The 14,055-nt window shown below is 40.6% G+C and overlaps 1 protein-coding gene across 1 annotated transcript in view; it reads left to right on the top strand.

Moving 5' to 3' along the window:
* hsdl2 (hydroxysteroid dehydrogenase like 2) overlaps nt 1-14,055 on the top strand; it is a 160,835-nt gene that overhangs the window by 54,663 nt on the left and 92,117 nt on the right. Inside the window, exon 4 of the mRNA XM_073048607.1 lies at nt 7,646-7,760. Coding sequence (XP_072904708.1) covers nt 7,646-7,760 — 115 coding nt within the window. The remainder of the gene's footprint in view (nt 1-7,645; nt 7,761-14,055) is intronic.

Below are 14,055 nucleotides of genomic sequence, written 5' to 3' on the forward strand. Positions count from 1 at the left end.
AGAAATTGAACATCCAATTACACAAGGAAGTATTGAGGCATAGGTGTTGGAGCTTACTGATTAGTTTTGATAGGATGATAGTATTGAATGCTGAACTGTAGTCAATGAAGAGCATCCTGATGATTGCATCTTCATTGCCCAGATATTCCAGGGTTGAGTGAAAAATCATTGAAATGGTATCTGCCTTTGACCTGTTGTGATGAATTAGAGCCACTCTTCAGGCAGGAGTTGATATGTTTCATGACCAACCTCTCAGCAGTTCATCACAGTGGATGTAAGCGCTACTGGATGATGGTCAGTGAGGCAGGTTACCAAGATCTTCTTGGGCACTGGATGATTTAGGCCAGCTTGATGGAGGTGAGTACCTCAGATTGCTGAAGTGAGCGGTTAAAGATGTCAGTAAACACACGAGCTAGTTGTTTAGCACAGGTCTTTTATAGAAAATAGAAGTAAGTGATTAGCAAAAATACTTAAAACAATTACAGGCAGTCCCCGGGTTACGTACGAGTTCCTGAGTCCGTCTTTAAGTCGGATTTGTACATAAGTCGGAACAAGTACATCCGGTATTTAGCGTCAGTTCGTCAAAAGTTTGCCTTAGTATATAGTATATATTTTACCTTTCTATGCATATAAAACACTTAAGAAACATATGTATTCCAATAATTAAACCACTGTGTTGCTTAGTAATAATTGTAGCTTTCATCGGGGCAGGGCGTTTCACATGCTCCATTATTCTCACTTGATCTGTTATCCTTTAAAATTGTTCCGATTGTTGACCGATTGTAGCCTAACGCTTTTCCAATAACCAATGGCGTTTCACCTCTTTCCAAACGCTTTATTATTTCCACTTTATTTTCAATCGCGATCACTTCCTGTCAACGGAGCAGAAACACTGCAGGCGGCGGGTCCCAGTGTCCGCCGGGTCCTAAGAACTACCTCACTAAGACAGGCTAAATGGGACAAGTGGGGGCTGTGCTGGGTTTGGGTATTTGATCCTCCACAATATTCCATGTGGGAATTTAAACTGGAGGTGGCAGTGTTTTTTTTTATGAGGTCAAGTTGTGAGCTCGACATCAACCCGGCACGTATGGTACGGGAGTCACTGGATCGACATCAACCCGGTACGGGAGTGGACTGTCACCGGATCGAACCTCTGTTCTCAAGCCCAGCACTGATCTCACTGCGCCACTATCTGACCGGAAACTTGGGGGGGAGGCGGTGTCAGGGTGAATCTTACTAAGAAAAATTTAAGCCAAATACAAAGTTACACAACACAGTGTCAACGGCAACAGCTTAAAATGGCGGACGGCGGTCTCCTTCTTTAGTTCGTAAGTACGAGTTGTCCGTAAGTCAGACGTTCGTAACTCGGGGACTGCCTGTATTCTAAAACAGGTTTAACTGATATTATTTAGTACTATTCATTTGAAAACAACTTCAATTAGCATTTCCATCCAGATTGAAGATTTAATTGAGACAAGGTGGTTTAAAGCTGAGGAGATGGATGTGAAGTAAGGTAAACTCCTCAACCCACAGAGAACATAGAATAGTACTATACTGGATAGACCATTTTGCCAGTGATACTGTGTTGTTCTTGATACCAACGTATGTTAAACCTCCTCATGTATCATCCTGGTCCCTCCATTCACTCTGTATTAAAAGCCTTTGAAACTCCACCAAAATGTCTGATTCCACTTCACCTTTGCCAACCTACTTCAGGCACCTACCACGGCCTGTGTAAAAGAAAACAAAACTTGCCTCTCATGTTGTCTTCAAATTTCACCCCTCTAACCTTAAAGGTATAACCTCTGGTGTCTGTATTTCTACCCTGTAGAAACGATATTGACTGTCTACCCTATCAATGTCTCTTGTAACCTTAAATACCTCATTTATAGCTGCCTTAGCCTCTGAGCTTGAAAGAGAACAACCTACGTTTGTCCAACCTTTGCTTATAGCTGATACCTTCTAATCCAGACAGCATCCTGGTAAACCTTTTCTGTACCATTTCCATAGTCAACACACTATTTCGATAATAGGTCAACCAGAACTGCATGCAATACAAGTGCAGTCTGACTGAAATTTTATACAGCTGCAGTATGACTTCCTTACTTATCTTCCCTACCAATGAAGGCAAACATGCCACATCTTTGCTACCATATCCACTTACATACTTAACCATGTTCATTGAACTATAGACCTGGATTCCAAGATCCCTCCATTCATCGGTGCTATTAAAGGGCGTACAATTAACTGCATACAGTCTTCTTTCATTTGACCTTCCAGGGTTCCTCATCGGTTCTTACTCGATTAAATTCCATCTGCCACTTCTCTGCACATATCTGTAACTGATCTGTATCCCACTGTATTCTTTGATAGTCCTTCACACTGTCCACAATCCACCAACTTGTGTGTCACCTGCATACATGCTAATCCACTCATCTCCATTTTCGTCTGAATCATTAACGTATATCACAATCACCAGAGGTCCCAGCATCAATCTTTGCAAAACATCACGACTCTGGTCACAGACCTCCAGCCACAATAACAACCTTCCACTCCTACTCTGTCTTCCATGGGCAAGTCCATTCCAAATCCAAACTTGCAATTGGTCTTTATCTTCTGCATCAGCCACCATGAGGGACATTATCAAATGCCTTACTAAAGTCCATGTAGATAACTTCCATTACCTTACCCTCACATCAAGCACCCTTGTCATGAAACTTCGCATGAATACATTGCCTCTGGAGTCCAGAGCTTGACAGCTGGTGGAGTGGATGGTTCAGCGGGCTGACACTGATCTTCCAATGTGTTTTGTACTATTGTTTTTTCAGTATGCAGGCTTGGAAGACAATAAGGTGTACATCTGTGTGATGCTATTGTGAGAAGTCTTTTTGAAACTACTGACTGAATAAAGGCAAAATCTGGGATGTTCATCTCTTGACCTTTATCACATTCCAAAGCCTGGGGCCTCTGCACCTCCCTCTACAACTAGATCCTTGCCTTCCTTACTACTCTACTCTCTCTACACCCACAACTGTGTGGTTAGGCACAGCTCAAATGCCATGTATAAGTTTGCCAATGACACAACTGTCATTGGCAGAATTTCAGATAGTAACGAGGAGGTGTATAGGAGTGACATAGATCAGCTGGTTGAATGGTGTCATAACAACCTTGCAGTCAAAATCAGTTACATCAACAAATTGATTGTCAGGAAAGGGAAGTCAAAGACACACACACCAGCCCTCATCGAGGGACAGAAGTGGAAAGGGTAAACAGTTTCAAGTTCCTGGGTGTTAATATGTCTGATGATCTATCATGCAGCCAACTTATTGATGCAATTACAAAGAAGGAATGACAGCTGCTATATTTCAATAGGACTTTCATTAAAGACTTGCAAATTTCTACAGACATACTTTGGAGAGTGTTCTAACTGGTTGCATCACCATCTGGTACTGCACAGGATCAGAAAAAGAAAGTTGGAAACTCAGCCTGCTCCATCATGGATACTACCCTCTCCAGCATCAACATCTTCAAAAGGTGATGCCTTAAAAAGGACCCCATCATCCATGTCACGCCCTCCTTTCATTACTACTATGAAAGAGGAGGTATAGGAGACAGAAGAGACTTGGTGAATGTTTCAGAGACACCTTCTTCCCCTCTGCCATCAGATTTCTGAATAGACAATGAACCCATGAACACTACCTCCCTATTTTTTATATCTTTTTTTGAGCTAATCCACAAAACATTGTGAATCATGTCAATTCAAAAGAATGGTCTTATGGTCTTAAAATCAAAAGAAAAATTTCAAAATCTGTGATCATTTTACTAAAAATTAAAAACCAAAATTTTGAGGCTGATGAAGTATTCATCCCCTTCGTAATTACTACACTAACTTTATTCAGTAGCAATATATTACCTTATTTGTTAATGTGTAATATCAATATTTGTTGATGTAGAAAATTAGAGGATCACCTGTTTTCAATTAATTCATAAGAATAAATGCCCCCTCTCTCTGTAAGGTCTAACAGTATGGTAGTTTTTCAACAGAGCAAACCAAATTGACGCAAAAAGGCATTCAAGACAAGTCAGGGAAATTATATTAGAGAAGCAAAGATCTGGGGAAGGGTTCAAAACCATCTCAAAGGCACTGAACATACCTCAGTGCTCGTGAAGTCCATCGTGAAAAAGTGGGGAATAAACATGAAACAACAGCAACACTGTCTAGATCAGGCTGCCCCTCTAGACTTAGTCACTGGAGGAGAATGGCAAGTTTAAGAGAAGCTACTGTGATGCCAATAGTCACTCTGAGTAAGCTGCAGAAGTCGGTGGCTGCAATTGGAGATGAATTTCCTGGTTCCATGCTTGCACAAAGCCATGCACAAAAAGGGTATTTATGGAATAGTGGTAAGGAAGAAGCCCTGGTTTTTAAAAAAAACCCATATCCTTGTTCGTAAAGACTTTGTAAAGCATCAGGTAGAAGAACTGTGAAGATGTGGAAGAAGGTCTTGTGGTCAGATGAGACTAAAGTGGAAACTTTCGGCCTCAACACTAAGCAGTACAGGTAATGTAAATCTAATATTGTGCATCAACCAGGTAACACCATCCCTACTGCAAAGTGTGGTGGAGTTGGCATCATGGTTTGAGGATGTTTTTCAGCAGCAGGGACTGGAAATCTGGTCAGGATTGATGTCAAGAAGAATGCTGCTAAAATACTGAGAGTTCCTGGATTAAAAACTTGCTAGCCTGTGCCAGAAAGTTTAATCTGGGGAGGAAATTTGTCTTTCAGCAGGATAGTGACTCAAAGCACATTGGCAGACCAACCATGGAGTGGCTCCAAATGAAGAAAATTGATGCCCTTGAATGGCCCAGTCAGAGTGCTAACCTTAACCCGATCAAACATCTCTAGCAAAACCTCACTATTGCTGTTCATTGCTCCCCGACTAACCTGGTAGAGCTTGAGCAATTTTGCAAGGAGAAATGGGAAATCTTACTCCAACACGTTGTGCAAAGCTTAATAGAGGCTTCTCCAAAAAGACTATTGGCTGTAATTGCTGCGAGTGGTGGTTCAACTAAGTACAAAGCAAAGGGGGGCGAATACTTCTGAACCGCTGTCATTTCAGTGTTTGGATTTTTAGTTTTTCGTCCTTTACAATTTTCCCCTGTTTTATGGGCTCTACTGTGAAAAGGAAGCATGTGATTCACAAATAAAAATTCTCAGTTAAATTGCTCAAAATCCCTGGTTGTAAAACACATTTATATGAACAATGGGTTGGGGACTATATAGTTTTTCAAGGCTAGGGTGCCTATGACTTTTGCAAGGTTGGGACTGTAGTGATTTTATGCATTGCACTGTATTGCTGCTTCAAAAATAAACAAATTTTATGACACACGCCGGTGATAATAAACCTGATTCTGATATGGGTCTCAATTGTGGACAGAGAGTGGAAGTGGGAAAGGAGAGGGAAATCATGGTTGGAAAAAGGGAGAAGAGAGAGGGGAGGGAATGAGGAGCATCAGAGTGGTATTTTGTAATGATCAATAAACCAGTTGTTTGGAATTAAGTGACCTTGCCTGGTGTCTTGGGGTGCCATCCGGGCCCCTGACACTCTGTCAGCTGGCTCACACCCCTCCCAAGTTACTCCACCCTCACCATTCCTAACATTCTTTGCTCCGACCAGACTTACAAACTCGCTCTCTGCTCCACATTAACAAATACAGTACTGTGCATCAGTCTTAGGTATCAGTGCTATATAGGTATATGCGCCGAAGACTTTTGCACAGTATTGTGTGTGTATGTATGCGTATATTATAATATTTCGCTTCATTATTATTATTTATTTCAATGTACTGCTACAGCAAGCAACAAATTTCATGACATATGCCTGATGCTGATTCATTCATTCATCACCTATGTACTCTCTGCACATTTTATGACCATCTATTTTGTCCCTTTTACATCTCAGTTTCTGATTATCGGCAGCTTTATCTCCACTTGAGTGAGGCTTGTCAGTGCCAGACAGAACTGGCTTCCTTCTAATCTCAATTTGCATTCAATTTCCTTTTGGTTTACTAACATTGTCTAGCAATGTTGTTGGGATGGCAAAAATGACAACAATTTCCTCATAACAAAGACTGAGATTGCATCATTGGATCTGGTCAATCAGTGATTTTGGTGGGCAAGTGATAGCAAAATACTCTACATCTTCTCACATGACTTGGAACTTTAGGTGATCTACTTGTTAGCCCTCCAAAGGTACCAGATGTTATTTGCCTTAATTTGATTGTCATGAATTCCTTCTGGGACATTTATGACAAATATGCCTCACTGTGAGGCATGCCTTAATGACTTTCATTCAGATTGTGGGTTTAAATCCCACTCTAGATAGCTGAACCCAGAATCTACATTGGTGCTCCTTGTACTGCAGAAGGTGTCATCTTTCAAGTCACTCAGTCTAGTTCTGTACCTTTGTCTTGTGTCTTATAGTAAATCCAGGCCTGGTTCTATCATCTGAAATAGATTTGTAAGAACTTTTGGCACTATTCCTCCCCTAAGTTTTGAGGGAGTTTGCTGTGTCATTTTCGCTCACTGTCAGTGAACCCACTTCAAAAATTACTTCATTGGTTGTAAGTTACTTTGGGATGTCCTGAGGTTATGAATGGTGCTGCACCATCACAGGCCTTTCTTTATCCTTATGTTCATTTTTGAAGCTGATGACAAGTGATCTGATTTTGCTGGCATCATTCCTGAGGCCAACCAAGTTGATAAATGAGCAAACATAAGTTGATTTCCCGACTACCATATCCTAAGGAATGTCCCAAATTTACCCTTGCAGAATTCACAAATCACTCGAGAAATGGAATTTATGTGGAGACAAATAAGTAAAATTTAAAATAAATGACAAACTTTATCAATTTTTATTTCTGGTCACTTAATAAAATGAACTCAATAAGATTTGGATGTGATGTCACCACATTGATTGGGTCTTCAGTCCTTCCTTTACCATGCTCTTGCCAGTCCTAAGAGAGAGTATGGTAAAGATGAATCGAAATGCAACACTGCCACTTTATTCATCTATGAGGCATTGTCTCTGACATGCTACATTGTGGGGAGGTGCAATGGCCACGGCCAGCCCCTTAAATTGATTTTGTGGCCTTTACCCCACTACTACTAAGTCACTCCACTTTAACCATTTATCTGTCTGAACTCCTCCTATGCACCTTTCTCCCATAAACCCTGATCCTCAAATCCCATGTTTTTCCCCTGATATCCTCTCCTTAATGTGGGGTCACCTCTATTCAATAAGAGTACAATTAATTAAATTTTCTGATTGTGTTGATGGCAAATGCTGAGCAAAATACTAAGAGTATACGCTTCTTTAAGAGACCTCGTGCTCTTTTATGTCCTCTAAAGCAATTCCTCAGTTCAATTGATTTTTTTGCATTCCTGGCACTGAGTTAGGGATCACGTCATGCTCTCATGGACTGGACTTCTGTCAGGGGATCAGTGCCAATGTAAAGCAATGACTTAAACAAGAACTTTCAGGTATATTCCAAGTCTCTGCTTCCCTGAGGTGGTGGGCAAAATGTTTGGATTGAAAAGGCTGGAGCTATTACATAAAAGATTATTGACTGACCTTTTTCTCCACAGGCATAGATATTTTGATAAATAACGCCAGTGCCATAAATCTGACTGGTACACTGGAGACACCAATGAAGAAAGTGGACCTCATGATGAATATCAACAGCAGGGGTACCTACCTAACGTATGTACTGCATAGTTTACACTCTGATCATTAAGTGCTTGCACTGGGCACCAGGATATACTTTTAGAAAGTCAAACATGTTATTAGTTCTTTTAAGAAAATATCGCATGTGTGTCTGTTATGGTTAAGTTTTCAATGAGCTGCTTTATAGATGGCACTTTTACTGTAATGAAGGTGACAAGTCACTTAATTTGAGCAAAATTTGACAATAAAATACTATGATATATTTGTTCAGACAAATAAAAGCTGAAAAAAACAGTATGAATTGTATGAATCAGTTTGAAGGAGGGAGTGATTGATTAGGTCAGAGAAGGAATTCCAAGCTGTGGGTGTTGACATTAGGAGGCGTGTTACCAATGATACTATGGTGAAAATCGGGTGGTACATAATTCCCATTTTTGAAGAATGTGGAAATCTTTGGAAGTTTGTAGAGCTGCACGATGTTAGAGGGAGGGTTAAGACCTTGAATTGATGGAGAAATGGATGTTTTAAATATCACGGTCAGTTTTAGTAGTTGATTTTTAATCTGAAACAACATTAAAATAAGTTCATTGTAAGTTACGTCTTTCTTTGTAAGAAGGGAAAATGATAATATTTCTCCCCCCCACCACACTCTTTTGATGACCTTGAGTGGATAGACACCTCTTAGTCATATGCCAATCCTTTTGTGCTGCTGCATAAGATAGAATATTGATATTCATATTTTCTTTTTTAATTTGCTCAGTTTGCATCTAAACTCAATTACGTTTCAGATCAGTCTGGTTGTAGTTACACTTCTTTAAAACTGTGCTCCCTGTTGAATGATATTGATCTACTGATTTCTGTCATGGTTGAATTAAACATATTCTATCTTTACTTACCCCTGATGAGCAGAGCAGTACAGTTTCTTTCGTATTAGGCTTCAACACGTTGGTTCTATTCATAAATAGTGTGACAGAGCTTTGTTTGTCAGCTGTGATGTCTCTGTGTGGATGTTGTTTACGTTCTGTGGTGGCTCGTCTATCAAATGTATGGAGGAAGCAGTGCATTCTAAAGGAGACATGGCATTTTAATTGCTGCTGAATCAATAATTTACATAGATTTCGCAACACTGCTTTGTTTTTACAGTGTCTCTGTTGAGGTGGTCCAGCATCGCATCCCGTATGTCTTGCATTAACAAGAAAGCTGATAATTCCTTTTTGAGAATTGCACAATTGATATTCTGATTATTTTTTTTACTTTCAAAAACAGACATATCTGAATCTGTTTCATTCTTTTCATGATTTACTGCAAACAGAATGCTTGTGTTTTCCCCTCAAGTTTTCTCCTCATTAGCTGGTACACAGAAGCAAAACCTTCTTTTCTTACCCGGAGAAAGAAACAACCTCTTTCATTTTTGTACAAAGAAGCTGGAGCAGACAGTACATATGGAAGGAAATGGATAGTTGACATTTCAGGAGACTCTTCATTACAACTGGAAAGAAAATGAGACAGCTTGTATAAAATGGTTGGGTAGTGGCAGAGCAAGAGCTTGCAGGTGATAAGCAGAGCTAGGTTAGGGGGTGATAGGCAGGCGAGGGAGGGGGAGAGTAGAAACTGTGTAAGAAATTGATAGGTGGTAGAAACAAAGGGTAAAAAAACCAGAATTTGAAGGGAGAGGACAGTGGAACATTAAATAAAAGGAAAGAAGTGAGAAACTGATGTTTAGTGGGGGAGGGTTGATGCTTTGCTGCAGCTTGTGTATGGGAGTGGGGTAGGGGGGCTTGGGGATTCTAACACTTTTCTGACGTTCATTCTTTCGGGTTTTCTGTTTTGTGGATGTCTGCAAAGAGTAAGAATTTCAGGTCGCTTATTGTATACATTCTCTGATATTAAATTGAACCAATGGGAGGAACATGTGGGGGTGGAGAGGGGTAAGAGATGCAGTGATGGGGACTAGTGGGGAAAGGCAAAAAGAAAAGAGGGGAATGGTTACTGGAAGTTAGAGAAATCAATGTTCATACCGTCAGGTTGGAGACTACCAAGGCAGAATATGAGATGCTGTTTCTCTATTACGCATCCATAGTCAGCTCTGCGGAGGCCATGGACGAACATGTTGTTGTGAGAATGGGAAGTTCAATTAATTGCATTTTCATTCTACTTTTCACACTTCCAGTTGAAGTGTTGTTGAAGTGAAAGGAAACGTGTTTATAAATGGGTTGTCAGGTTTTAATGTTGTCTTTTGAGGACACCAGAAAGAACATCCCCATGGTATTGAAATGATGTTGGTGTGCACCTGTTGAACTAGATCGTGTCTTGGTTTATAGTTGCATACAAAAGACAAACTTTCAACAGTGTAACATTTTCTGAGTGAGAATGTCAGTCTTGATTTTTGTGTTCAAGACTGCTGGTAAGGCATTTCTGACTTCAAAGTTCAAGCTCAAAGTATATGGTGAAAATGTCACTGAGATTCATTTTCTTGCAGGCATTCACAGTAGAACAAAAAAAGAACAATAGGATCAATGTAAAACTACACACAAACAAAAACTGATGAACAAAATGCAAAAGAAGACAACTTGTGCAAATACAAAAAAAAGGTTAATAATTGAGTAATACTGAGAACATAACATGCAGAGTCCATAGGTTGTAGAATTAGTTCAGTGTTGAGGTGAGTGAAGTTATCCATGCTGGTTCAGAAACCTGACAGTGTGTTTAATAACTGTTTCTGAACCTGATAGTGTGGGACCTAAGGTTCTTGTACTTCCTTCCTGATGACAGCAGCAAGAATATAGATGGTGGGTGTCCTTGATGATGGATGCAGTGCTCCTTGCCGATGTGCTCAATGGGAGGAGGCCTTTTCCTGTGATAGTCTGAGCTGTATCCACTACTCTTATAGGCTTTTTCATTCTTGGGCATTAGTGTTTCCATACCAGGCCATGATGCAACCTGTCAGGATACTCCCCACTGTGTATCTATAGTTATCAAAGTTTTCGATGACATGTCAAATCTTCTATGGCAGTACAGCTACCATCATGCCTTCTTTGTAATTGTACTTGCATGAGTTCCCGTAGAAGCAAGCTTGCTGTTGTTTGCCACAAACTGCTTTAGTAAATGAAATCACTGATCCTTTGAACACCATTCAAATAAAAATAACCTATTGCTCCATAGCCCTTTGAGGATTTTCTTTGTCTGTTCTTCACATAATCTATGTTTTTCAAGATATGGCAGAGTCTAGATGATCAGGGAGAAACGTTTATTGGAACATTTTACCTTGTTAAAAGATGTCTAAAAGTATGTATTAATGTCATTGTTAAAACTAAATTTGGCTCACCGTCTCTAACTCAATATTTTGAAATATTTTGTCTGTATTTCTCCATTTTGATAAACTTCAGGTGCTCAAAGACTTCAGAAAGAATGTAGTGTATGCATTGGCTACGTATTCCACCATACACATAAAAACTTACACCATAAAAACGGTTGATTACTTGAGTTAAAATTTTACTATCTTTATTGAGTTATGACATTCAGATAAGGCATCACCTCGAAACTTTATACTAAATACTCATCTTCTGTCTATTCATGTGTAATTCTCAGGATATTTGCTAGGATATGCTAACTTCAAAGCAAAATCGTGCATCCTATTCATGAAATTGTAGGTAGTGACATTCAAGGCAAAGTTAACTCTAGATTTTGCTTGCAATAAATGAAGAGAAATAAATGTAAGGAAAGCATGGGAGAAATGTATCCACTTGGTTTTAGCAAATCATTTTCCTGATTGTGATTCCTGTACAAAAAAAAACTTGCTTCGAGTTTCTTTTGTCCAATTATTTTCAAATTCAGTGCTTAGCAGTATCAATTTTTTTCCAGATTCTGCTCTTGTTGCTAAATGCAAAATCACTAGCTGCTTTCAATGTAGAGGGTTTTCTGTGGTAGGCCTTTTAGCACTGTTTTCCCCAAAAGAATGTTTTTGGCTTCGGTGTGGAGTTTGAACTTTTGTTGAGGCTTGTTCAAACAAGGTGGCTCCTGTTGTAAAACAGCTGTTGTAGGATCTTGATAAAGCATTGTGCTGCTTTGGTCTCCTGACAGAATAGGAGCATTTGGAATAACTTTACAATCACATGCAGAAACAGTAGTAGTAAGGAAACACTCCTTACTCTGCCGCTGCAGTGTTTTTACTTACTGCTGCAAGAGAGCATTACTTCTGAGATGACTCAAATCCTCTGCAAAGAATTGAAATCTTACTCAGCTCTGGTCTGTCCAATGATATGAGTAGCTAAGTAACTATGTCTTCATGGTAGGGGTAGTTTTTGGTGTGGGAAAGAGCGTAATCATCACTCAATTTTCTGCAGTTTCTTTTCAAACTCAGTTTGACCAGATTGAGTTTCGTCACTCAGCCAAACTCACCAGAAGTGAGTGAGTTCTGGTGACTCACCAGAATGCTTTCCATAGATTTCTCCCAAGATTGTTATGGCTATTGTGTTGCATTGCATATTTAGCCCTGCCTGAATGTCATCACTATACCGGTTTTACAGGCTAAGATGCTGGCTTTGATTCAGTCAGACCATGCATGACTTCCTCACTTGATACCACCTTCCTTTCATTTCCCTAAGTTTTCACAATCTTTTGGCAACCAAAAATCTGTCCACAGGGCAGCGACACTTCAGAATCTCAAAGGCACGTTCATCTTCCAGGCCGTGTCCTTGGGAAATTGCGATTCATTTTCTTGCAGCCGTTCACAGTAAATACGAAGTAACACAGCTGAATCAATGAAAACACAAGCAAACAACCAATGTGTAAAAGACAAACTATGCAAATACAAAATGATCATAAATAAATAAAGCAGTGAATTTTGATTTTACGTGTTGCAGATGAGTCCTTAAAATTGATTCCATAGTTGTGGAATTGGTTCAGTGTTAGCGTGAGTTAAGTTATCCCATCTGGTTCAAGAGTCTGATGACTGAGAGGTAACTTATTGACCCTGGTGATGAGGCTCCTGTACCTCCGTTCAGGTGGCAGCAGTGGGAAGAGAGCATGGCCTGCATGGCGAGGTTCTTTATGATGGACGCTGCTTTCCTGCTACACTGCTGCAAAATCTTTGCATTCCATTTAATCCAGCCATATCTATCTGAGATAAAGGGATCATATCTGCAAATAGCACGAATGTTTTCATCAAAGCCCTATATAATTATAGTAAAATTATTTTCGTACTCCTGCTCTTCTGTAGTATAGTCTAATAAACCACATAGTTTCTCCATTCTTTGCTTTTTGTGTGATGCATGTAAAAGGACTTTTGGATTCCCTTATGAAGACCAACATTTCTCAATCTTTGACATTTCTAAAATACTTATTTTTTCCTACTTTTCATGTCTAAAGTGATAACGTCAGAATAAACCACTAAACATAACCTTACCCACAATTGAAAGTAGTGGGGGGAGGGGGAAATGATAGGAGAAGACAGGAGGGGGTGGGATGAAGCTGAGAGCTGGAAAGGTGATTGGCGAAAGTGATACAGAGCTGGAGAAGGGAAAGGATCATGGGACGGGAGGCCTCGGGGGAAAGAAAGGGGGGGGGGAGAAGCACCAGAGGGAGATGGAGAACAGGCAGGGTGATGGGCAGAGAGAGAGAAAGAAAACAAACAACTAAATATGTCAGGGATGGGGTAAGAAGGGGAGGAGGGGCATTAACGGAAGTTAGAGAAGTCAATGTTCATGCCATCAGGTTGGAGGCTACCCAGCCGGTATATAAGGTGTTGTTCCTCCAACCTGAGTGTGGATTCATCTTGACAGTAGAGGAGGCCATGGATAGACATATCAGAATGGGAATGGGACATGGAATTAAAATGTGTGGCCACTGGGAGATCCTGCGTTCTCTGGCGGAGAGTGTTGGTGTTGGCGCTGGTGTTAAGCAAAGCGGTCTCCCAGTCTGCATCGGGTCTCACCAATATATAAAAGGCCACACCAGGAGCACCGGATGCAGTATACCACACCAGCCGAGTCACAGGTGAAGTGTCACCTCACCTGGAAGGACTGTCTGGGGCCCTGAATGGTGGTGAGAGAGGAAGTGTAAGGGCAGGTGTAGCACTTGTTCCGCTTACAAGGATAAGTGCCAGTAGGGAGATCGGTGGGGAGGGATGGGGGGGACGAGTGGACAAGGAAGTCGCGTAGGGTTCTGGAGACTGTTCCACAAAGCCTTTTTGTTGGCTTTGTGGAACAGTCCATGTACCAACTCTATACAGGTATCCGTCCCCCTCTTTTTCTTCGCTACATCTACGACTACATTGGTGCTGCCTCCTGCACGCATGCTGAGCTCGTTGACTTCATTAACTTTGCCTCCAACT

This window comes from Hemitrygon akajei, chromosome 6 (assembly GCF_048418815.1).
Source record: "Hemitrygon akajei chromosome 6, sHemAka1.3, whole genome shotgun sequence".
NCBI classification, from domain to species: Eukaryota; Metazoa; Chordata; class Chondrichthyes; order Myliobatiformes; family Dasyatidae; genus Hemitrygon; species Hemitrygon akajei.